The sequence below is a fragment of the Typopeltis vanoorti genome, chromosome 17 (genome assembly GCF_054136105.1).
Source record: "Typopeltis vanoorti isolate ZY-2024b chromosome 17, IOZ_Tvanoo_1.0, whole genome shotgun sequence".
Taxonomy (NCBI): domain Eukaryota; kingdom Metazoa; phylum Arthropoda; class Arachnida; order Uropygi; family Thelyphonidae; genus Typopeltis; species Typopeltis vanoorti.
In genome coordinates, this window is record NC_143565.1 from 5,083,898 (window position 1) to 5,108,361 (window position 24,464).

The 24,464-nt window shown below is 33.7% G+C and overlaps 1 protein-coding gene across 3 annotated transcripts in view; it reads left to right on the plus strand.

Annotated features, from left to right (window-relative positions):
• Positions 1-23,880, plus strand: part of LOC150097108 (ADP-ribosylation factor-binding protein GGA1-like) — a 372,294-nt gene extending 348,414 nt beyond the window's left edge. For all 3 annotated transcript variants that reach the window (XM_090407056.1, XM_090407058.1, XM_090407057.1), the window contains one exon: positions 17,288-23,880. In XM_090407056.1, coding sequence (XP_090263182.1) covers positions 17,288-17,383 — 96 coding nt within the window. In that variant the 3' untranslated portion in view covers positions 17,384-23,880. The remainder of the gene's footprint in view (positions 1-17,287) is intronic.
• Positions 23,881-24,464: the final 584 nt, after the last annotated feature.

A 24,464-nucleotide genomic window follows, 5' to 3' on the forward strand; every position in this document is an offset into this window, starting at 1 on the left:
CCCAAGTCCCTAGCCTCATCAATCTCTTGGAGTACTGTTCCGTCAATGTAGTACACAGCTGGTAATCTTTTAATCCCAAAATGCATAACTTTACACTTTTCCACTGATTTTAGAAATTATGGATTTTACAACCATGTTCTAAATAACTATTTTAATTTCCTGACGTTTCGACCTTCATATTAAGGTCATCATCTGGAGTATATACAAAGACAAGCTGAGTTACATTTCACACAGTATTCTAAAGAAACGATGATTTAATCAACAGTTATTCTACTGACATGACCTCTAGTAAAAAAAGAAACAGTTAAAATTAAAAATTAATTAATTATTTAGAAACTACATCAAAGCTAAATTCTATTTAAGATAACGTAAGATTCTATTCTTTCATATAGATAGTTTTCTTACAGTAACAATGATGTCCTATTTTTAACATGACAATTGTTAAATTAGATTTAAGATTCTGGATTATCTACAGTCCTCTTTATAGTAACTCTTAGGTAGAAAGGTTCCGTGGGTAGAATATGTGCCTTCCATATGGTTGGGATTTTTAGACCATCATTATTGTTCGAATTGAGGTGGTTGATAAGAATCTCACAGGCTTTCTTAAATTTTCATTCATACCATGTTTTGGTGTGATGTAAACAACTAGTGCTTTTTCAGTCAATTCTATGTAAAGTGTTCAGGGCATGATCAGAAAGGCTTCACCATAGTTATTATATTTAATGTGTCTTTATGTTCCTTTTGTCTGATAGGAATTGTGTGTCCTGTTTCCCCCTATATATGGTAGATTGCAGGTGCAATAAATACGGTATACTCCAGGGTGGGCCAGCAGAGAGAGTGGGTCTTTTTATGTTTGCAGGAGGTTTAAAGATGGCTTTGAGATTGTATTTCTGTAGTATTCTGTTTATTTTATCTGATGTCCTTTTAATATAAGGAATGGTTATAGTTTTATTGTAGTCTGGTTTATCTGGTGATAATTCAGGCTGTCTATACCTTCAACTATTGGCCGGAGTGGTATGTTTTGTTTGTGTATCTTTGGTAGACCATGAATTCTCTAGCCAAAAAATTAGTGGCAACACTCAAGGGGTTGGTAGGTGTCATTCCCCCTCTTATATCAGAAACACACAGCACTTCATAAACATCATCAAAGACTTATTTAAGTTAAGGGATATTGCATCTCATATTGTTTCTTAGCCGAATAAGAAAATCAAAAAGTTTCATGCTGAATATAGAAACTATATAAAGTTCGGCAATTCCAAGCGTAAGCAAATACTTGGATAGTGCAGCACCTGACCCATCTGGTAGTGCAAACTGAGGCAACTCATAAAAAGGGTGAAGCAAGCTCCGATCACTATTCTTGGTATTTACCCATAATGTGAATTTAGCTGCTAGGAGCTGTACTACTGTTCTACATTATGAGAGAAGGTCACTACCCAGACTGGTTTCAACCTTTATTGAGGTCTCATCAGTGAGTAGGTAGACCTAATTAAATACCAAGTTTGTAGCGAACAGAACTTACATCCCTTCTCTGAGAATTGCCAAGAAGGTGTCCTGTGCTTGAGCCATTGTTGTTTAATTTGTATATAAATGATATAGGAAATGGCTTAAAAGGAGATATTCAGTTGTTTGCTGATGATGCAAAGTTGGGTAGCGCAATAAAAAATCAAGCTGATGTTGAAAGTTTGCAGGATGATTTAAATAAGCTGGTAAAATGGGCAAAAGATAATGGATGTCAGTTCAATGTGGAAAAGTGTAGAGTCATGCATTTTGGGATTAAAAGATTACCAGCTGTGTACTACACTGATGGAAAGGTACTCCAAGAGATTGATGAGGCTAGGGACTTACGAGTGTTGGTAGATAGGGAGATGAAGTTCATAGGACACATTGCTAAGGTGTCCAAGATTGCACATAGGATTACTTGGTTGTTGAGGAACACACTGGCATCCAGAGATAAAGCGGTTATTATCCCCCTTTATAAAGCGTTGATATTTCCACATTTGGATTACTGTGCTCAGGTCTGGTCACCTGGATTCCTTGGAGATGAGGAGGCTGTGGAGAGGGTTCAGAGAAGAGTGACCAAGTTGGTGAGTGATGTAATAAATGCTCCCTACATTGATAGAGTGAGAGCTTGTGGATTGCAGAGATTGGTTGATAGGCAAAGAAGAGGGGATATGATAGAAACATTTAAATTACTGAAAGGTTTTTATAGGATTGATGCAGGAGAAATGTTTCAACTGTGTGATAGTGATGGAAGAACAAGAGGTCATCCCTGGAAATTAAAGAAGAGTGTGGTTAACAAAGGTGTCAGAACAAGCTTTTTTGCCTGGAGGGTGAATGGGTGGAATTCATTGCCTGACTTAGTTGTGAGTTCTTCGTCTGTAAATGAATTCAAGAAAAGATATGACAGATATTTTTTTGATAGTTTGGGTCTCCGGCGATGAGTCTACTGACTCCATGGAGATACCCGTAATAATAATAATAAATTACTAATTATATGAAAAGCCAAAGGCTTCAATTTGGCAACATGAACTTATTTAAGTTAAGGGATATTGTATCCCATATTGTTTCTTAGCCGAATAAGAAACTCAGAGAGTTTCATGCCGAATATAGAAACTATATAAAGTTCGGCGATTCCAAGCGTAAGCAAATACCTGATAGTGCAACACCTGACCCATTTGGTAGTGCAAATTGAGGCAACTCATAGAAAGGGTGGAGCAAGCTCCGATCACTATTCTTGGTATTTACCCATAATGTGAACTTAGCTCCTAGGAGCTGTATTACTGTTCTACATTATGAGAGAGGGTTACTACCCTGACTGGTTTCAACGTTTATTGAGGTCTCATCAGCAAGTAGGTAGACCTAGTTCGTAGATCGGAGCTTGCTCCACCCTTTCTATGAGTTGCCTCAGTTTGCACTTCCAAATGGGTCAGTTGCTGCACTATCCAGGTATTTACTTACGCTTGGAATTGCCGAACTTTATATTGTTTCTATATTCGGCATGAAACTCTTTGAGTTTCTTATTCGGCTAAGAAACAATATGGGATGCAATATCCCTTAACTTAAATAAGTTCATGTTGCCGAATTGAAGCCTTTGGCTCTTCATATAATTAGTAATTTATTAGGACACCTTCTTGGCAATTCTCATAGAAGGGATGCAAGTTCTGTTTGCTACAAACTTGGTATTAACTAGGTCTACCTACTCACTGATGAGACCTCAATAAAGGTTGAAACCAGTCTGGGTAGTGACCTTCTCTCATAATGTAGAACAGTAATACAGCTCCTAGGAGCTAAGTTCACATTATGGGTAAATACCAAGAATAGTGATCAGAGCTTGCTCCACCCTTTCTATGAGTTGCCTCAGTTTGCACTACCAAATGGGTCAGGTGCTGCACTATCCAGGTATTTGCTTACGCTTGGAATCGCCAAACTTTATATAGTTTCTATATTCGTCATGGAACTCTTTGAGTTTCTTATTCGCCTAAGAAACAATATGGGATGCACTATCTCTTAACTTAAATAAGTTCATGTCGCCGAATTGAAGCCTTTGACTCTTCATATAATTAATAATCAAAGACTTTACTTTAGAAAAAGATGATTTATTAGTTAGTTTTTGACATCTCTGTCCTCTTTAGGAATGTCCCAATCAATGACACAATCCTTCTTTTTACAGAACAAATTCCCTTCAGATATCACAGCACTCTTTGCGCATGTATTAAATTCTGGTTATTTGTATGGCAAAACGCTTTCTACTTACAAAAAGAAGGCACAGCCATGGACTTGCCATTATCTCCCCCCCCCCCATTGCTAACTTTTATATGGAACGTTTTGAGCAAACATTCTCTAGATTCCTCTCCTTTAAAACCCAAAGTCTGGCTTAGATACATTGACGGTATTTTCGCGATCTGGCCCCATGGCCGTTAGACACTTTCCTTAGCCACCTAAACAAACAACACAAACGCATACAGTTCACAATTGAGATTGAAAAACAGAACACACTTCCGTTTCTAGATACACTTGTCACACGTCTTCCTTCTGGCAGTCTTTCTTTCGCTGTTTACCAGAAACAAAAAAAGAAATACAGATAAAATTAAAAATTAATTAATTATTTAGAAACTACATCAAAGCTAAATTCTATTTAAGATAATATAAGATTCCATTCTTTCATATAAATAGTTTTCTTAGAGTAACAATGATGTCTTATTTTTAACATGACAATTGTTAGATTAGATTTAAGATTCTGGATTATCTACAGTCCTCTTTATAGTTAACTCTTAGGGAAAAAGGTTCCGTGAGTAGAATGTGTGCCTTCCATATGGTTGGGATGTTTAGACCATCATTATTGTTCAAATTGGGGTGGCTGATAAGAATCTCAAAGGCTTCCTTAAATTTATGTTCATTCCATGTTTTGGTGTGATGTAAACAACAGGTGCTTTTCCAGTCAATTCTATGTAAAGTGTTCAGGGCATGATCAGAAAGGCCAGCTTCACCACATTTATTATATTTAATCTGTCGTTTATGTTCCTTTTGTCTGATAGGAATTTTGCATCCTGTTTCCCCTATATAAGGTAGATTACAGGTGCAATAAATTCCGTATACTCCAAGGTGGGTCACATGTCTTCCTTCTGGCATTCTTTCCTTCACTGTTTACCTTAAACCGACACATACTGGCCAATATATACACATAAACTCCTACCACCACCCAACACAAAAACTAGGTGTCATTAATACTCTAAAAAAGACTGCTTTGACAATGTGCTCCAATGAAAAAGCGCCGAAAGACGAATTTAAGTTATAAGCAATACATTTTTGAAAAATGGTTACAGCCAAAACACTATTAACAAAATTCTCTTTCAAAATTTCAAAATTCAAAAACAAAGATAAATCAGACTACAATAAAACTATAACCATTCTTTACATTAAAGGGACATCAGATAAAATAAACAGAAATACAGCCTCAAAGCCACCTTTAAACCTCCTGCAAAATTAAAAAGCTTACTCATCTCATCCAAAGACCCACTCCCTCTGCTGGCCCACCCTGGAGTATACCGAATTTATTGCACCTGTAATCTACCATATATAGGGGAAACAGGATGCACAATTCCTATCAGACAAAAGGAACATAAACGACACATTAAATATAACTATGGTGAAGCTGGCCTTTCCATTCATGCCCTGAATACTTTACATAGAATTGACTGGAAAAGCACCAGTTGTTTACATCACACCAAAACATGGTATGAGTGTGTAAATTTAAGGAAGCCTGTGAGATTCTTAACAACCATCGTAATGATGGTCTAAAAATCCCAAGCATATGGAAGGCACATTTTCTACCCACGGAACCTTTCTCCCTAAGAGTTAACTATAAACAGGACTGTAGATAATCCAGAATCTTAAACCTAATTTAACAATTGTGATGTTAAAAATAGGACATCATTGCTACTCTTAGAAAACTATCTATATGAAAGAATGGAATCTTAAGTTATATTAAATAGAATTTAGCTTTCATGTAGTTTCTAAATAATTGATTAATTTTTAATTTTATCTGTATTTTTATTTTATTTTATTTTTTTTTTTTTGATTAGAGATCATACCAGTAGAATAACTGTTGATCAAATCATTGGTTCTTTAGCATACTGTGTGAAATGTAACTCGGCTTGTTCTTGTATAATTGTATATACTCCAGATGATGATCTTAAGATGAAGGTCGAAACATAGGGAAATTAAAACAGTTATTTATAACACGGTTGTAAAGTCCATAATTTCTAAAATGAATGCTGATCACCATGTAACACTAAAAGAAAGTTACACTTTTCCACATTGAACTGACATCCATTACCTTTTGCCCATTTTGCCAGCTTATTTAAATCATCCTGCAAACTCTAAATATCAGCTTGATTTTTTATTGTGCTACCCAACTTTACATCATTAGCAAACAATTGAATATCTCCCTTCAAGCCATTTCCTATATCATTTATGTACAAATGATATAGGAAATGGCTTGAAGGGAGATATTAAATAATAACGGACCAAGCACAGAGTCCTGAGGCACACCACTGGACACCTGCCTCATCCTGGACATTCTGCTCCTCCATACACTAATTTCTGATCTCTCTCTCCATGAGCCATTCTCTTATCCATGTCGCCAGTTTAGTATCCATCCCTGTCTGCTTTAATTTGCGCAACAGTATTCCATGGGGTATCCTGTCAAAAGCCTTATCAAAATCCAGAAGTATCACTATGTATCCATTTCCCTTGTCCAATTCAGATAACATACTATTATAAAAAGTTAATAAATTTAATAAATTCCTCTGCAATCGTCATCATTATCCCTCACCATCCTTCTGAATAAACTTAGCCAACATCAAATGCTAGTTGAGGTTCTGGTGATGAATAACAGTGATACCTTTAAAATACTTTTAAGTCTTGGCACTTTTGCTGTTGGTATTTAGTCCCTGGATATTGTAAAGTCTATATGGAAGTGATGTGTTTTTACATGGAATTTTATTGTTTTATATATGATTTTGGGATGTGTTTTGCAATTTTTTGGTTCCCGTGAAAGATATATATATATAATTTTTTAACCATAGTAAATTGATTTTATCTGCTGTCTTTCATGTTAGTGGATTATTGGAAAAATTTATACAGTAGGGGCATGCAGTGGATGCCCAAACCCTAAACCAAGAGTGGCCTCAACAGTGGCCCCCCCTACAAGCTGCTATATTTGGACTTCCGTCATGCACAATCCAGCAGAGCAAACAGCAATATGATTTTTTGCCAGCTGATCTGGAAGCCTCCTGAAGTGTTACCAGTAGACTCAGACCCAGATATTACCTAGCAGCCAGCCTGCAGAAACTGCTATACTGCTGGATCCTCAAATGGAGAAGATACTACTGGCTCCATAGCTGAATAATTATAGTGTGTGCCCAGCATGGGCACTAACAACATTGCATCAAAAGAAGGGGGGGGGAAGAGAGAGAGAGAGAGAGAGACTGGAGGCCCTAATCATGTTACATGTTATGTTACATCTACAGATGAAACATGACAACAGCCACTTCATATCTCCTCCAGAAGTACTACAAAATCACATCTCCAGCATGGTACTTTTGTCAGTTCCACTTCTTTCCATTGATACGTGTTACATTGATGCTACGTTATATGATGTGTTCTGATGTTGTTTCGTTCTGGTAGCTGACTTTTTATTATTAGTTATAATTCTATGGATGGAAATAGCAGTTACCCTGTGTAATTGAGTGATGCTCAGCTGACATGACATTTCATCATATTGTATTGTATTGTATTGTAAATTAGTTTGGTTACATACACACGTATGCACTATTATAAAAAAATTTATGTGCATGCAGTACATATGTGTATATTTGTCAGCTGTTGTTCTATTGGACTGCTATCATATTTCTGTACTAAAATCTAAGCAAATAAGTAAGATCCTAGATATATGTAATTAAGTAAATTAAACCTCACACTTCCATATACAAAAAAAAAGAAGTTTATTAATGATTATAAGATACATAAATAGAAAAGAAATATACACTTTTCTGAAGTAAACTTGAACTCATCTTAAGATCTAAAAAGATAATTCACATCTGAGCTCAAAATATGTTAGCATCATATTCCACTGATAACTAAACCACATTTGTCCAATCGTAAAAATGGCCATCTCTCTCTCTCTTTTTGAAAGAAACATTTCCTTTAATTCTTGAGAGAAACGGCTCTTAATCCAGCTGTAAATAAAGGAGCCCATTGTTCTACTTTCTTTAAAGAAATGTACAGATAGATATCACTAAAATTTGCAAGCTCTCATACCTGAAAACTACTTTTCTTTTACAAAAATCTTGATAATAGCTGTAAATTTCCTATTCATAGTAAAAAAAATTGAGAGTTTGAAATCAAGAATCAAACTTTGGAGATTCAGTGGCAAACTCTGAAGAAAACATTGACTGATAAAGCCAGAGAGAGAGAAAGAGAGACGTGGTGAGATTATCTGTATGTAAAGAAAAATCAGAACTCCATGGTGTACTCAGGAAGGTCAGTTTGTGCTCTTAGAGAATACAGAGAAAAATGTAAGAAAGAGAAGCATTGTGTATAATTAGATAAACAAGAGTCATAGGTAGACGTAAGAACATAGAAAATAAGTATCAGGAAGGTGGCAAATATTCTGGAGGCTATTGAAAAAAAAAAAAAGCTTAGAAATGGAAGAAATAGTATTGTACAAGGAATCAGAGGGAAGGAGAAATCCACATGGCCTTTTAAGGAATGCAGAGAACCGACCAGGGCTTCTGACCTAATTTCCAATCCTCACCTTCTCATGGTGCACCCTGTTAGGTGTCTACTTGGGTACTGAACAAACAGGGATGGGCTGGCAATTTGGGATTTAGCTGACCAAATTGTATTCTTATTGGTTTAAACCACATGGTACAACTTGACAGAAGTTCATTCAGCTGAGGCATCACCTGGTTCAACAAGGCCCCTCCTGTTTTCACCAGGGATCCAGGGTGAACATCGAAAAGTCAGCTACTGGCACAAATCCTGAAACACACCCTAACTCAACATCACCAGAGTTCAAGATTGGTACTATCAACATAAGAAGCCTCAATGGCAAAGAACTGGAGCTAGCTGAGGAATTGCATAAGTACCGGAACAACATAATAGGGGTGACTGAAACAAAAAAAGACAAAAACTGGTGAGATCTTTCTGAGCAATAAATACAAAATGTTATACTCAGACAATGAGAATCAGGGAAAAAGAAGGAGTAGCTATAGTATTCAACACAAAATACGAGGCTAATCTTCTTGAATGGCAGGCAGTGTCAAGTAGAGTGATTTGGGCAAATATGAGAATGGGGAACTGGACAATGAGACTTATTTATGCCTATGGTCCACAGAAGGTTCTACGAAGATAGAAGTGGAGGAATTTTTTGAGGCTTTAGAGAAAGCAACTGACACAATGAAAAAGGAAAAGTTGGTCCTTGTTAGGGGTCTAAATAGTGGAGTAAGAAATGATTGTCAGACATACAAAAATATTTTGGGAAAATTTGCAGAAAGGAGCGAAGCTAATGATAATAACAAATACCTGGTGGATTTCTGCTCAGGACATGGACTGCTTATTACTAACAGAATATTAACATAAAGATGTGCACAAATTCACATGGAAGAGGCTAGGAATAAGAAAAGTCTCATTGACTAGGTTATTGTTGATAGTAATGTTTTCTCACTGGTGCAAGACACCAGAGTGTACAGAGGATTTGAAATTGGAAGTGATCACCATTTAGTCTTGAGCAGGATAAAACTGAATTTCATATTGAAAAGAACATATAACAAAGTTTTAAAGCGAATAAAAGTTGAGCAACTCTCAGATGGGAACTGTAGACTAAAATACACAAACATTATTCAAGAAAAAATGAAAGAGTTTGAAAACAGGAACCGAACCTTAGAGATTCATTGGCAAGCCCTGAAGAAAACACTGATTGATTCAGCCACAGAGGCAGGCATGTGGCGAGGTTGTCTGTAAGGATAGAAATATCAGAACTCCATGGTCGACACAGGAAGTGAAAGACAAGAAGACAGCATATCAAAAGTTCCTGGCAAATAAGTCTGCATGTGCTCTCAGAGAATACAGAGACAAATATAAGAAAGCTAAACACTGTGTAAAACTAGCTAAACAAAAGTCATAAAAAAATAAATATCAAGAAGTTGGCAAGATATTCGGAGTTGTTTAAAAAGCTTAGAAATGGAGGAAAAAGTGCTGTACAAGGGATTAGAGATGATAAAGTGACATGAAAATTGGAGAAAAAGATATCCTTGATGTATGGAGTAATTACTTTGAAGAATTGCTAAATGAAACAAGCAGTGATGACAGCACAGTGGTAAAAAACACTCAACAGGCATGCAATCAGGAATACATATCCCTACTTGAAGTAGAAAAAGTCATCAAAAGCCTGAAATGTGGAAAGGCACCTGGAGTAGATGATATTCAACCAGAAATGATCAAGTATGGAGGTATAAAAGTCTTACAGTGGCTGCACTGCATAGTTCAGAAGGCCTGAACAGAGGGACGAATTCCAGATGATTTGAGTAGAGCTCTCATAGTACCCATATATAAAAAGAGAAATAAAACTGAATGTAGAATTACAGAAGTATTTCTCTACTTGTGTTCCTGGTAAGATATATATGCAAATATACTTGAGAAATGGTTGAGAAGGATTGTGGAAGGGAAGCTTGGTGAAGAACAAGCTGGATTCAGGCCAAATAGAGACTGTCAGGATCAGATTTTCACTTTATGACAAACAGTTGAAAAATCATGGGAATATAACAAAGATCTGTATTTAATTTTTCTAGATCTGGAAAAGGCATATGACAAGGTGCCAAGACAGAAGCTATTCAAAACGCTACATTTATATGGTGTCGGTGGGGCATTATATCAAGCAATCGTCGTCCAGTAGCATCCTCTAGCAAGAGGGTTGCAGCAGATGAGCAGCTCTTCTCCATTTCTCTCTGCCTGTTGCTTCCATCATTCTTAAACCAGTCCATTCCACGATATCATTAAACCACTCTCTAGTTGGTCTTCCACGTCTTCTCTTCCCCTCAACTTTCCCTTGTAATATAGTTCTTGTCAGGTGTCCTGAAGAACCTCTCAGAAGATGTCCTGCAAATCTAGTCTTTGCATAATATTCTTTAACAGTGTTCTTTCCATCCCAACTCGTCTTAAAACTTCTATATCAAGCAATACTTAGTCTTTATTTGAGTTGTAAGTCAGTAGTTAGAATTGAAGGAAGTACAGGAAGATTGTTTAATATTAAATCTGATGTGAGACAAGGATGTACATTATCCCCTCTGTTATTCATTATCTATATGGATCACATTATGAAGGAAAGTGGTATTAAACCTGATATCAAAATTGGATATATTAATCTCAGCTGTTTATTTTATGCAGATGATGTTATACTTCTAAATAAATCCGGTACAAGTCTTCAAGATTCCCTGACTAATTTGAATAACTGTTGACAGTTATTCAATTAATTAATTAATTTAATTAGTTTAATTAATTAATATCAACTGCATTGTTGATGGAGAACCTGTAGAACAAGTAAAACATTTCAGCTACTTAGGCACAATTTTTAGTATAGATATCAAATTAAATATGGAAATAGACAACAGAATCAACAAAGCTAGTAGGAAGCTAACCTGATAAATTTATATGGAATTAGAGAAAAATTAGTCAAAACACTAAATTAGCTATATACAAGACAGTGTTCATACCAGTTTTATGAGTCTGATAGCTGCATTAGAAATAAAACACTTGACCAAAGACTAGAGAACGCACATAGGAGAGTCCTGAGAAAAATTAGGGGTGTGAACAGATGGCATCATTGGCGATATCATATTAAAAACAAGGGTATTAGGAAAGAACTAATGTCAATTGTTATTTTTAGAGGTACCTGTGGCATAGTATAATTATTAAAAGAACACACAAGACTACAGTAATAACTTTTCAATTAATAAGGTACAGATATTTCATACTAAAACTAATAGTACAAAGTTATAGAACACTTGTTAGCAAAACAAGTGTTCTCTGCCAGGTTAACAGGAAAAGACCCATAGGAAGAACAAGATATAGGTGGATTGAGACAGTAAAAAGTGGCCTTAGAAGACAGAAGTATAAGATCTGATAATGTTGGAGTCTTGACAGGTAACAGATTGTTCTGGAGGAAAATTGTAGATAGGAAGTTAGTGGTGATGTACAATTTTCATGTAGTACTATCATATCCTTTACACCCATTGAGAGTTGTTATGTTCCATTGAGTTGTTTTCGACTCCTGGTGATTCTATTAACATACACTCTCCATTCATATCTGTCCCTGACCATATCTTTCAGAATTTCCAGGTGCATTCCAGTTGCTCTTTTAACTCCATCCACCCATCTAATTCTTGGTCTTCCTCTTCCTACTTCCATCAACTTTAGCAAGTATCATCATCATCTTCTCCAGACTGTCATTTGCTTGCATCATATGTTGAAAGTATGACAATTTTTGCTTGATGTCCTAGCTTCGAGGGAGCAATCGTGCTTTATTCTTTCTCTTGCTGATGTATTGGTTTGCTCTGCAGTCCATGGTATTCTTAGTAAGTGTCTTCAAACCAATAAACAAACTTCCTTCTTTCACTCTTTCTCAAGGTCCAACTTTCACATCCATACAGTACCACATGGAATACCATTGCTTTCACGATTCTGATTATTAGCCTCGCAACAATTGTTGCGAGGCTAATATCTTTATCTTTAAATATTTTGCTTAAATTCAAATTGTTAACTACTTCCATTTTCTCCCCATCTACTTCAAAATCATTAAGTTCACATGTTGCCATAACTTTTGTCTTTTGGAGGTTAGGTTTAAGGCCATCTTTAGCACTTTCTTCTTTAACTTTCATAATAAGTTCCTCCAAATCTTCTTTGCATTCTGCTAGCAAGGTGGTATCATCTGCATACCTCAAATTATTAAAATTTCTTCCACCAATTTTAATTGCAACTGAAGACTCCTCCAGCCCTGCCATTCTTAAAATGTATTCGCTGTACAAGTTAAACAGGTATGGAGATAAAATAAATCCTTGTTGCACCCCCCTTTACCTATTGTGAAATATTCAGTTTCTCCAAGATCTGTTCAGATAGTAGCTTCTTGTTCATAATAAAGATTCCTCAGAAGGATAATGAATTGCTCTGGTACTCCCATTGTTCTTAACACATTCCACAGTTTCACATGATATACAGAGTCAAAAGCCTTACTATAGTCAAGGAAACAAAGGTAGACATTCTTTTGATATTCCTGTTCTCTATTATCCATATCACATTGGCGATCTGATCTCTTGTTCCTCTGCCTTTTCAAAAACCTTCCTGGTCATCTGGCATTTCTCTCTTCATGAATAGTTCCAGTCTTTTCTGAAGGAATTTGAAGATATATGTCAGGAATTTGATTATGAAGATTATGAGGAATCAGAGATGATAAAAGTGACTTGAAAACTAAAGATAAAGATATTCTATATGTCTGGAGTAATTACTTTGAAATACTGCTAAATGAAACAAGCACTGTTAGCACAATGGTAGAAAACTTCCAACAGGAATCCATGCTTGAAGTAGAAAAAGTCATCAGAAACCTGAAATGTGAAAATGCTGCTGATGTAGATGAAATTAGACCAGAAATGCTCAAATAATGAAGTATAAAAGTTTTACAGTAGCTGCATTGCATAATTCAAAAGGTCTGGACAGAGGTTTGAATTCCAGATGATTGAAGCAGATTTCTCATAGTACTCATCTATAAAAAGGGAAATAAAACTGAATGTAAGAATAACAGAGATATTTACTTACTGAGTGACCCTAGTAAGATTTATGCAAGTATACTTTGATAAGAAAAATTGTGGAAGGAAAGCTTGGTGAAGAACAAGCTGGATTCAGGTTAAATAGAGGTTGTCAGGATCAGATATTCACTTTAAGACGAATAGTTGAGAAATTTTGGAAATATAACAAGGATTTGTATTTAAGCTTTGTTGATTTGCAAAAGGCATACAAAAAGGTGCCAAGAGGAAACCTCTTCAAAACGCTACAGTTATATGGTGTTATTGAGACATTATATCAAGCATTACATAGTCTATTTGAGCCATAAGTCAGCAGTTGGATTGAAGGAGGTACAGGAAGATGGTTTGATGTAAAATCAGGTGTGCGACAAGGGTGTACCTTATCTCCACTGTTATTCCTTATCTATATGGATCACATTTTGAAGGAAAATGGTATTAATCACCTTACCGGCCATTATCGATCAAATACGCATCCAGATACGCTTCCTATTCATCATATATTATATTTCAATGTAATATCAATGTACACTTCACATCCATAATAACTTGGACGTGTATATACGTCCTGGCCAGTAGCGTGGTTAAATCTGATATCAAAATTAGTCATGTTAATCTTGGCACTTTACTTTATGTGGATGATGTTATATTTCTGAATAAATGCATTACAGGATTCCCTGGCTAAATTGAATAACTGTTGTAAAAATTAATTATGAAAATCACCAATAAAAAGACATAGACAATGAAAACAGGTAGAACTATTGAAAACATCAGCTGCATCCTGAATGGTGAAATTATAGAATAAGTAAAACATTTCAGCTATTCAAACACAATTTTTAGTGAAGATGATAAATTAAATATGGAAATAGACAACAGAATTAGTAAAGCTGGTATGGTAGGAAGTCAGCTGAATAAATTGACTTTTTTTTTACCTCCTCTGTAATATATTTTCCCATACCATTTAAGTGATTTCATTGTTCAAATTAGTCAAACCACTAAATTAGCTATATACAAGACAGTGTTCAAACCAATTTTAACTTATGGATTGGAGAGCTTGTTTAGAAATAAAACACTTGATTAAAGACTGGAGATCTCTGATATGATAGTTCTGAGAAAGATTAGTAGAGTGAACAGATAGCATCAATGACAGCATGACATTAAAAATGAGGATATTTGGAAATAACTTGCGATTGTTATTTCCAGATGCATTTGTAGAGTTAATCAGTGGAATGGTGACTTAAACAGAGTGGGAGAGGAAATTTAAACTGTACATTAAAGATGCCAAGAAATTATGTTCTTAGTTTAATCTTTTATCCAAGTGTAAGCCAACAATGTTTGTGCATCTTCACATCTAGGCTACTTGTATACAGAGGCTAATGACTTCACATCAATTGCCTTAGTATCCCATAATGCAAAGCACACACCCTTTCATATGTGTATAATGTAATGCATTATGGGAAGGGTCACTACCTAGACTGGTTTTGCCCTTCATTGAGGTATGTTTAAGTGCTGGGATTCCTCTCCAGAAACTGAGTGATCTACAAGATCACCCTAAATCTCACTGAGTGACCCTAAAGGATCACTACTAAGCTCATTACTCTTGACCTGAATCACTCCAAGAAAGATGAATCAAAGACACAAAACTCAGTGATTGTTCCATCCACTGACAGGCAAAAACAAAACCCACTATCTAGTAGAATCTCTCTTAATGATAAATGCACGTAAACACAAGAAAGATATTTAATTAACCAAATATTTCGGTCTGGAAATAGCAGACCATCTTCAGTGGTATTACAAGAACAGTTTTAAAAAATACAAGCTAGAATACTAACAATAGATCGTTAAAAATAGAACACGCCGCATGATGTTATATCACTAAGTATTAAATATAAAACAGAACATTTTGAAGTAGAGACATGATTAAAAAAATAAATGAAAAAATTAATGAGTAATCTTGATTAGACTTTCCCAGATTTTTGATATAGATATACAGTCATTACGATGCTGGTTGGGATGATGAAGTAAGGCCTCCACGCTTTCCTTGAACAAACGTTCGAACCTATAACGGGATCTATGTAAGAGGCGAGTCCTGGACCAAAATATGCTGTGGTCAGTTTCAATCCCGTGTTGAGCCAATCCAGACTTTTCAGGTTTGTTGTGAAGAATGGAGGATTGATGTTCTTGGATTCTTTTTTCAAGAGAACATCCAGTCTGTCCAAAATAGGAAAGATCACAGTTGCAAGGAATTTGATAAACTCCAGGAAGACTTGACGTTCTCTTGAAAAAAGAATCCAAGAACATCAATCCTCCATTCTTCACAACAAACCTGAAAAGTCTGGATTGGCTCAACACAGGATTGAAACTGACCACAGCATCTTTTGGTCCAGGACTCGCCTCTTACATAGATTCTGTTATAGGTTCGAACGTTTGTTCAAGGAAAGCATAGAGGCCTTACTTCATCGTCCTAACCTGAATCGTAATGACTGTATATCTATATCAAAAATCTGGGAAATTCTAATCAAGATTACTCATTAATTTTTTTTTTTTTTGCAATCATGTCTCTACTTCAAAATGTTCTGTTTTATACTTAATACTTAGTGATATAACATCATGCGGCATGTTCTATTTTTAACGATCTATTGTTAGTATTCTAGCTTGTATTTTTTAAAACTGTTCTTGTAATACCACTGAAGATGGTCTGCTATTTCCAGACCGAAATATTTGGTTAATTAAATATCTTTCTTGTGTTTACGTGCATTTATCATTCAGTCTTATGTCACAAGCATCCTTAAAACAGCAGAATCTCTCTTCTTCACAGAAAGTAAGGAAAACCATGCATTAATAGATTAGCATTAATAAATGTCATCATCGGGAACCAAACTTAGAAGAGATACCAAGGTTGAATTAATGCAGAAGTCATATATTATCCATATACATGTAGCCAAAAGGTGTCACATCTTGTTAAAATTTTAAAATTCTCTGAATTAGAGTCAGATGGTGAATTATTATTATTTCCCCCCCACACACACTTGGTTATACTGTAAATTGAAGATCCCAAGAAATTATATTCTTGGTTTATCTTTGGTATCTTTTCTGGGGCTAGCTACCATATAAAGAGTATTAATGAAAAAGAAATTAAACTTGTAGATGAATTGGAAAAGTACCACATGGACATAATTGGCATTACTGAGACAAAGAAGAAAAAAATAGGTAAGATCTTACTAAATAATAGGTATAGGATGTTATTTTCAGGCAATACTGATTAAGGAAAGGAAGGAATAGCAATAGCATTCAGCACCAAACATGAAGATTTACTTCTTGATTGGAAGGTTGTTTCAAGCAGACTTGTGGGACTTTAAAATGGGAAAATGGACAATGAAACTGCATATCAAGTACTTTGTGTGAACTAATTACTATATAACTGATTACCAAAAAAAAAAAAAAAAAAAAAAACTCCTGGATAGAGTTCACTAGTATCAATGTAGTTCTAAAGGAAATTCACAGTAAATATTCCACCATATAAACTCTTCCTTTGATCCCTGCAAGTCTACCATACCCAAAGTTCACTGCATATCTATATCCTAAATAATCTGCCTGCCTTGTTAACCAAGTTGGGAGCTTACCTATTCTCCAACCAACAGGATGTAGGTTTGAATCCCATAATGATATAGTTATTTGTAAAAGTCTCTTTAGATGGTAAACAATTTTTGTTGCTTGGTATGTGACCACCATCCTACTTCTTGGAGACCTGAAGTAGCTTTAAAAAAAAAAAAAAAGTTCCATGTGCAGTCTCTAGAGCATGAGTACCAGATTATGTCATACTTAGCCCACCTATTGTACTAATGTACCATAGATTTTACAGCCTTCTATGAAGTTATTTATTGATTGTTTATTTCTAATATTATTCATCATATGTTCTTTTCTTATTCATGTAGGAAAAAGTTCGTTTGAAGTATAGGATAACATACACGGTTGATGAAGAAATTCACACAGATATTGGAGAAGTAGATAATTTGTTGGGACCTCGGTGACCAAAAGAGTGTTGAATTCTTTTCATGAAATTAATTGTATACATATTGTTTACAAAATGTTGTTTTTTTGACCATCCATATATGTAATTAGAGTTGACAGTTTTCCAAAATTTGATTTAAAAGTTTCTTGCTTTAATCACGTGTCAAGAAAATTTTAGGAATCTTATACATGTAAAATTTCATACACAAGATGTGTTTCATGTATGTAAGATCAAAAATTTCATGTATGTAAGATGAGAAATTTCTTTCAGTAATTCACTTCTCTTTTTATATCACTTATTTTACTTAATGCATGTACAGAACTCATTTTTTTTTTTGCATGTTTTTCTTATAAGACCTACAAGAAACAATTCCTATGTTAACTAATTATGATGTGACAAATGAAAAAAGTTTTCAGAATGGGTTGCAAAAAAGCTGTTTTGAAGTACAGATAAGTGAATAGCTTCTGCTCTGTTCATTGGAAGGAAAACAAAAATTAGCAAAAAAAAATTATTGCTTTTAATTGATTTATTTTGATGGGGAGTGCAGCAGTTTAGAGAAGTAACTAATTTGTTGATCATTGTCCAGTCGATAATATTTTGTATTGAATATAAAGACTAATTGTTGCAACAAATAATGTTAAGAACTTTTAAAGAACAGTCTTGAAAACTTCTTAATGCTGTATTAGAATTTGCTGAAAATTTGCAGTCCAAGGTAATATATGTATGAACCAAAACATTTATATAAAAACCTAGAACATTTGGATCTCTCCAGTACTCAGTTGACTAAATTATTTGACTTTCAGATAGATTAGCCTAGAGGCACAATAGTTTTTTAAACAAAAGGTATATTACCATTGTACTTTAGAGTCAGCACATCAAGCCAGATAATTGGGTTAATTGGTTTTAAGAATAGTTTTCAAAACTGCTTAATGGTGCATAAGAATATGCTGAAAAGTTACAGTTTATAATATATATGGAAACAGAGAAGACGATGATGATGATGCTTTGATGTATGCCTCCATTCATAAAGATTAATGCATGGAGGCACAATAGTAATAATATATATATTCATTTGACTTTGAAGCCAACATGTCAAACTACCAGTAATTGAGTTTGTTGGTTAATTAATTTGGAGAGTGAATAATAGAGCGTTTACTCTTCTTCTTCTCTTCAAGGATTAGGCATTTGCCTGTTCTGGCTTCACTGGTCATTCCATCTTATAGTTGGTCTTCCTCTCTCTTTCCCTTTGGTCTATATCTATCCACCTCTACATACATACATTAACTATGTATAGTAAAATAATATATGACATTTAAAATTTTTATTTTAGAAATGATGAATGTGAAATTAAATGTTATCTTAGTAGTTTGTTAATTTTTCTTATCGATTCTTTACATCGTCAAAGAAATTATTTCAACACTTACAATCATTTCTCATTATAATAGACACCATTCTATTGAACTTACTTAAACTTTATGGCCATGGTCTTATTAGCATTAATTATATGCTAAATTAAATTCACTATAGCATATGCTCATTACTTTTTGTCTGAGAGTTTGTTGCAATCAGAAGTCTCTAATACTACCTGCCCTGATTCAGTTTTTTTCCATTTCTGTTTGTAATTTAATTGTAGCTTATATTTGTAAATATCTTTAGATTAATTTCTTCACCCAGCATGAGATCACAACCTGAAGTAGCTTGAAAAGTACTATATTTGGTCTTTACTAGGGGTCCCTGGATAATGTAAACCATAGCTCACCCACAGAACTAGTGTTCTCTGAGTGGGCTAATGGTTACACTAAAAACATTCTTTGCCATTTGGCAGTTTTACTTAAAGTTGCCAACGAACTTATTTGTCAAATTCATTTTGATAAATCATGTGATCATCATGTAACATTAAAGGAAAGGATTATTTGTCAAATGTTAAGATTTTGCTGCATTGGCAGGTTCAGAACTTTTGTATACATGATGCACTTAGTAAGTTGTACATATTAGTCTATACTCATTTCCTCAAATGTGCTTAATATTGGCATACTTTTACACGTTTCAGTAGTTTTACACACTCATCTGTGGACCTGGTATACAGTTCTTCATTAATCACTAATACATGAAATGTAATATGACTCATAATATTTACATGTCCAATCATTGCCTGTTCTGAATTTTCCATATTTTCTGTGTTTTGTAATTTGGTTAAGGTTACTTTTCCTTAAAGTTTTTCTATAGATGAATGGATGAGAGTTATTACTTTGGTGTGTGTGTGTGTTTTATTTTGTTTTGTTTAGTTTATGGAGTATTCTGGCTGTCTTTTTTGGTAATCCCCATATGTTCACCTAAGGACAAACTCTGTCCATTATCACATCCAAGAGTGTGTGGAATGCCTTGTGCCAGTAAATTGGCTTGCTTTGTGTGTGTGTGTGTGCGCGCATGCCTCCCATGAAAGGTTGTAAACTTATAGTAAACCAGTACCATGGGCAGGCTAAGGAATTTCATTTTATTTATTTATTTTTATTTCTTCTTATTATTTTTTACATAGTCTGGAAACCTTGCCATAAAAACCGTATGAACTCTTTCAAGCTACTTCAGGACTCCAGTAAGCATCACAGTGCTCTCAACTAGAATGAAATTCATCTCCCACCTAAAGGATCTCTGTATCATTCTTTATTAACTGTTGCTCTCCTTGGGGAGATCTGTTAACATATACTTCAATTAATCTCTCTATCGGCCGAGGTGGATGAAATAGTGAGACCAACTTGCACTTCATATCCATGTTATGCAATAGGTGTTACAGAATTGTATCCAGATTATATCCAGAATATACGTCCTGGCCTGTTGGGGTGTTAACATATTATGGTAAGTTAAGTTAGGACTGACAGAACACAATTTGTATATATTTACTCCTGCCAAATTAGATCGATGTAAACTAAAGTATTGCATAGAAATCCTGACTAGTTGAAGATAATAGTTTTTGGAGTCAACAGCAGCAATCAAGCACTGCCCCATACCTCAACAAGTATGGGTACATTAATTTATCACAAATCTAGGCAATGGTTGTAAGCAGCTGTAAACTTCTTTTTATCCAACATTAGAGATTACATAAATATGACAGTAGGTTTTTTTTTTTTTTTTTTTTTTTTTTTTTTTTTACATCTATTACAATTTTGAATTGAATTTTTTCGCTACTAACTTGATTGGTAGCTATCTATGTACTGTAACAAGTTGTTTATGATCTGAAGATGCTGGTTTTATATTCCAGTAATATATTAGCAGCTAAATATTTATGTGTTTAATATTGTTAAACTTATGATTAATATCATATCATGAATTAGATGAAATATAAAGCATTAATTTGAGTTTTATGAAACAGGGTTACTTAGTAACAGATCTTGGAGCCATTAAAGGAAAGCCGAGATATCCAATTAATAAGAAAAATGGGTATTTTGAAAATAGCAAAAGATAATTCAAGAGTATTAGTTTTTCTTCCTATGAACACAAGAAATTTTTTTAAAGTCCCTTGAGAATTTCTGCAAAATTGAACCAAAATGGAGGAGGCAGATTACAGGAGTGAGATCTTTTTTTAAAAGAGATAATAGCTACTGTCAAAAACTGGTGTGTGTGTGTGTGTGTGTGTGAATAATTTTAAAGATGGAGGTATATACCCATGTTCCACAAAATTAGTTCATCAGTTCCACTCTCTTATAATGAAAGAATCTATTAATTGGCTCGCTCTTATCTTCATCTTTATTTTATTTTGTTTTTGTTTTTTTCCTATTCCTATAAGCCAACAGCAACATTTTATTGTACATATTATTGTGGAGAAAAGCCAGCAGCCTTAATTCAGGATCATGTTTATTTTTTTTTTCTTTCTAATTTATGAAAATCTGGAAAGTACTTAGATTTTGAATAGGAATATCAGTATATTTAACTGTATTACATTTATGATAATATTTAATTAGATAACAATTTACTGCAACTATATTACAAATCTCACAAAAATATAGATAAATCCTTTAATGAAAAAACTGTCAACTCTAATTATCACTTTCTTCGTCATTCCATATTAGGCACTAATTAATGTAAATTGTACTGCTGAAAAGTTAATATGTTATATATTGATTTAATATTTCTGTATATAGCAGAAAAAAAAAAAAAAAAATCATTTTCCAGATATTAAAATTTCAAGCTTCTTATAGAGAGAGAGAAAAAGGAAACTTCAGTTATGGTCTTGGAGAATTTTATTATCCTTGTCAATAAGAATATTAAATTGAACTGATGCCAAAGACTTTCCCAATACCATTTACATACTATAGTGCATGTGTAGCATTGTGTAATCCAGCAATGGAAAGGAAACAACAAAGAAATACTTATATGTATATATTTCTAAACGAAGGTGGTTAAGTTGTCAGCTCCACATTTATTACTGTATATTATGGTAATGTATGCAGAGCTACTAGAAATGAGTTTTATTATTGATGTCAAATCAAATGTATATCAGAATAGTGCTAAAATAATTGTATAATTTTTTAATTAGAAAGTGTGAATTTGACTTTGTCAAAATCCATTAGAGTTTTGCACTGCAGAAAGAAGCTTTGCATACTTGTTTTGTACTTTTACAGGGTTTTGGGAAACAGAGAATTGTTGTGCTCTGTAATAGACACCATTTTTACCTGACATTATAGCACTAGTGCTGCGTAGTAACTTTCTTAAAATGTGTACATACATACACACACACAAACATTTATGTAAAATAAAACTTTAAAAGAAAAAAAAGGGGGGGTATATGCAAATATTTTACTTCGTAATATTTTCACTTTAATTTACTAATCAGTAAGGCAAGTTCTGATTTAAAAAATGCAAAATATGAACATGTATAATGAATCATTTGAAAATTAATAGTGAATGTTTTCTGTTTTGTACAGTTTACATTTAATTTTTTTTTATTTTATAAATATAGCATTTTTGTGCATCACATGAAGAAAAAAAAAAGTAAATGTGTTTGTTGTTTGAAAAATATTTTTGGTTACCATAATGACTTATTGGAATATGTATTTCTATGAGTAAGATGGTCCTAAAACTACATAACTAGAACAAAAATGAGATTTAATTTTAAAAAAGGTTATAAAAAAAAACTGACATTACAGAACATCTGGATCATCTTCCAGTTAATATACAAAATCGTTGTAATTTTGAATAATAATATGCATTAAGTTTCTATATTCAGTATAAAAAGTTTCCCAATAGTTGATTCTAATTGTTTTCTGGAAGGAAAGGAATGGAAGTCCATTCCTTAATATTAATTGATAAAACTAAATATAAAACCAGTGTAGTGCTGGTATAAGTTGGTATTACTAAACAGTTACATACAACACTAAAAACTCGTAAACAAAATGGCTGGAAAAATAAAGAAAGCTGTGCTCAGTATTAGAAATGCATCTCTTGTACTCCTTGTGGTGATCTTTTTCATTAGTATTCTTGGGCTGAATGACAAATAAAGCAGTATGTCAGAATTTATTTAAAATTAACCACTTATGTCAGTTAAAAAGGCTCTGTTGGATTTTTGCTGTCAGGAGTAGTCATTATAATCTAAATTTCTGTTTTAAATCACAATCTCCCAATCTCCAAAGTTGAACATATCAGGATCAGAAAAGTGGGGAGGGGATGAGTTAGATTAGGCAAAATATTCTTATTAGAATGCAAGTTACTGAGCTACTCAGTTCTGAAACTTAGTATACTGAGTGATGGACTACACAGTCGGATTGCTGCATTTCTTCTTTCACCTTTGGTATATTGCAGTTCATTTAAATATTAAAGACTGGTCCAGATTTAATAAAATAAATGACCACTGTTATTATAATATCAAATTCCACCTTGGGTTCATCAGTGAATCTCCCTGTAGATGTTTTATTATTATTTTTTATATATACCTTTAGAAAAGCAGTCTGATGCAGCATGCCCCAAACAGCCTATGCACAACTGAAGACACATAACTTAGTGGAGTAATTGCTGTAGTAAACTTTTGCTGTTTAAATTACAAGATTATGAATGACAAAGCATCTTCATTAAATGAAAGAAAAATTAAGTTCAAAAGACATTCACGCAACTGCAATTTTATAACTGAAAAAAAAAATTTTTTATGTATAATTGTATAGATCTGACATTCAGTTTCACTGAAAATTATTATGCAAAGTTTGAATATTAAATATAAGTTATTGAACAATTAAAATTCATGCTCTGTTTCTCTTATAGTAAATAATAATGGAATTGATCCTTAGAATAATTTTATTTTTAAAACGTGACATTATTCAAACTATTACTTGCTTTGTCTTGGTGTATATTTTAATATCTGTATATTATTGAGAACTCTAGTAAAATGCCACTGCTTCTGACATATAACTTTTTTTATTAACATTATCCGTCCAGCAGTGTGTTTGTCCATACAGTTGAGTAATGCTTATGTTAATAAATAAAAAAAAATTCCAGGTGAAGATAACAAATAAAACTGAATTTACAATAATAGTCTTTGTTGTAGTGAATGATTATTATAGTGAATCCACAATATCTTGAATTTTCTAATAGAAAGTAATAATATAGTTTTGTGTTATTAATTTTTGAGATTTTTATATAAAAATATAAAGATTTTTTTTCATTTTTAAATATATATACCTAATATGGTATGAATGCTTAAACAGCAATTATCAGTCATGTTGCTTAAAGGAGAAAACACACATCTGGAAATAATAATTAACTATCTTTATTTAATCATTAAATTATTAAGCCAAGAATTTCACCAAGGCATCTCATACCCACAAAGATTATATAACTATTCATGTTTACTCAGAGCTTTAATATGAATGTGACAGTCATTACAAGAGATGGTTGTGGGTATAAGGAGATATTGTAATTCTTAGTATACTAATGCCAGAAGCATCAGAAATAAGGGTAAAGAGTTTTGCCATTGATTAGTTCTACTTGGCCAAAAGTTATTAGCATTATCAAGACTTGGTTGAAGGAGATTGATGTAGATTTAAGGATACAATATGAAGAAGGATTGTATTTTCGGGTATTTACTACGATCATGCCACCACAAAATTTTATATAAA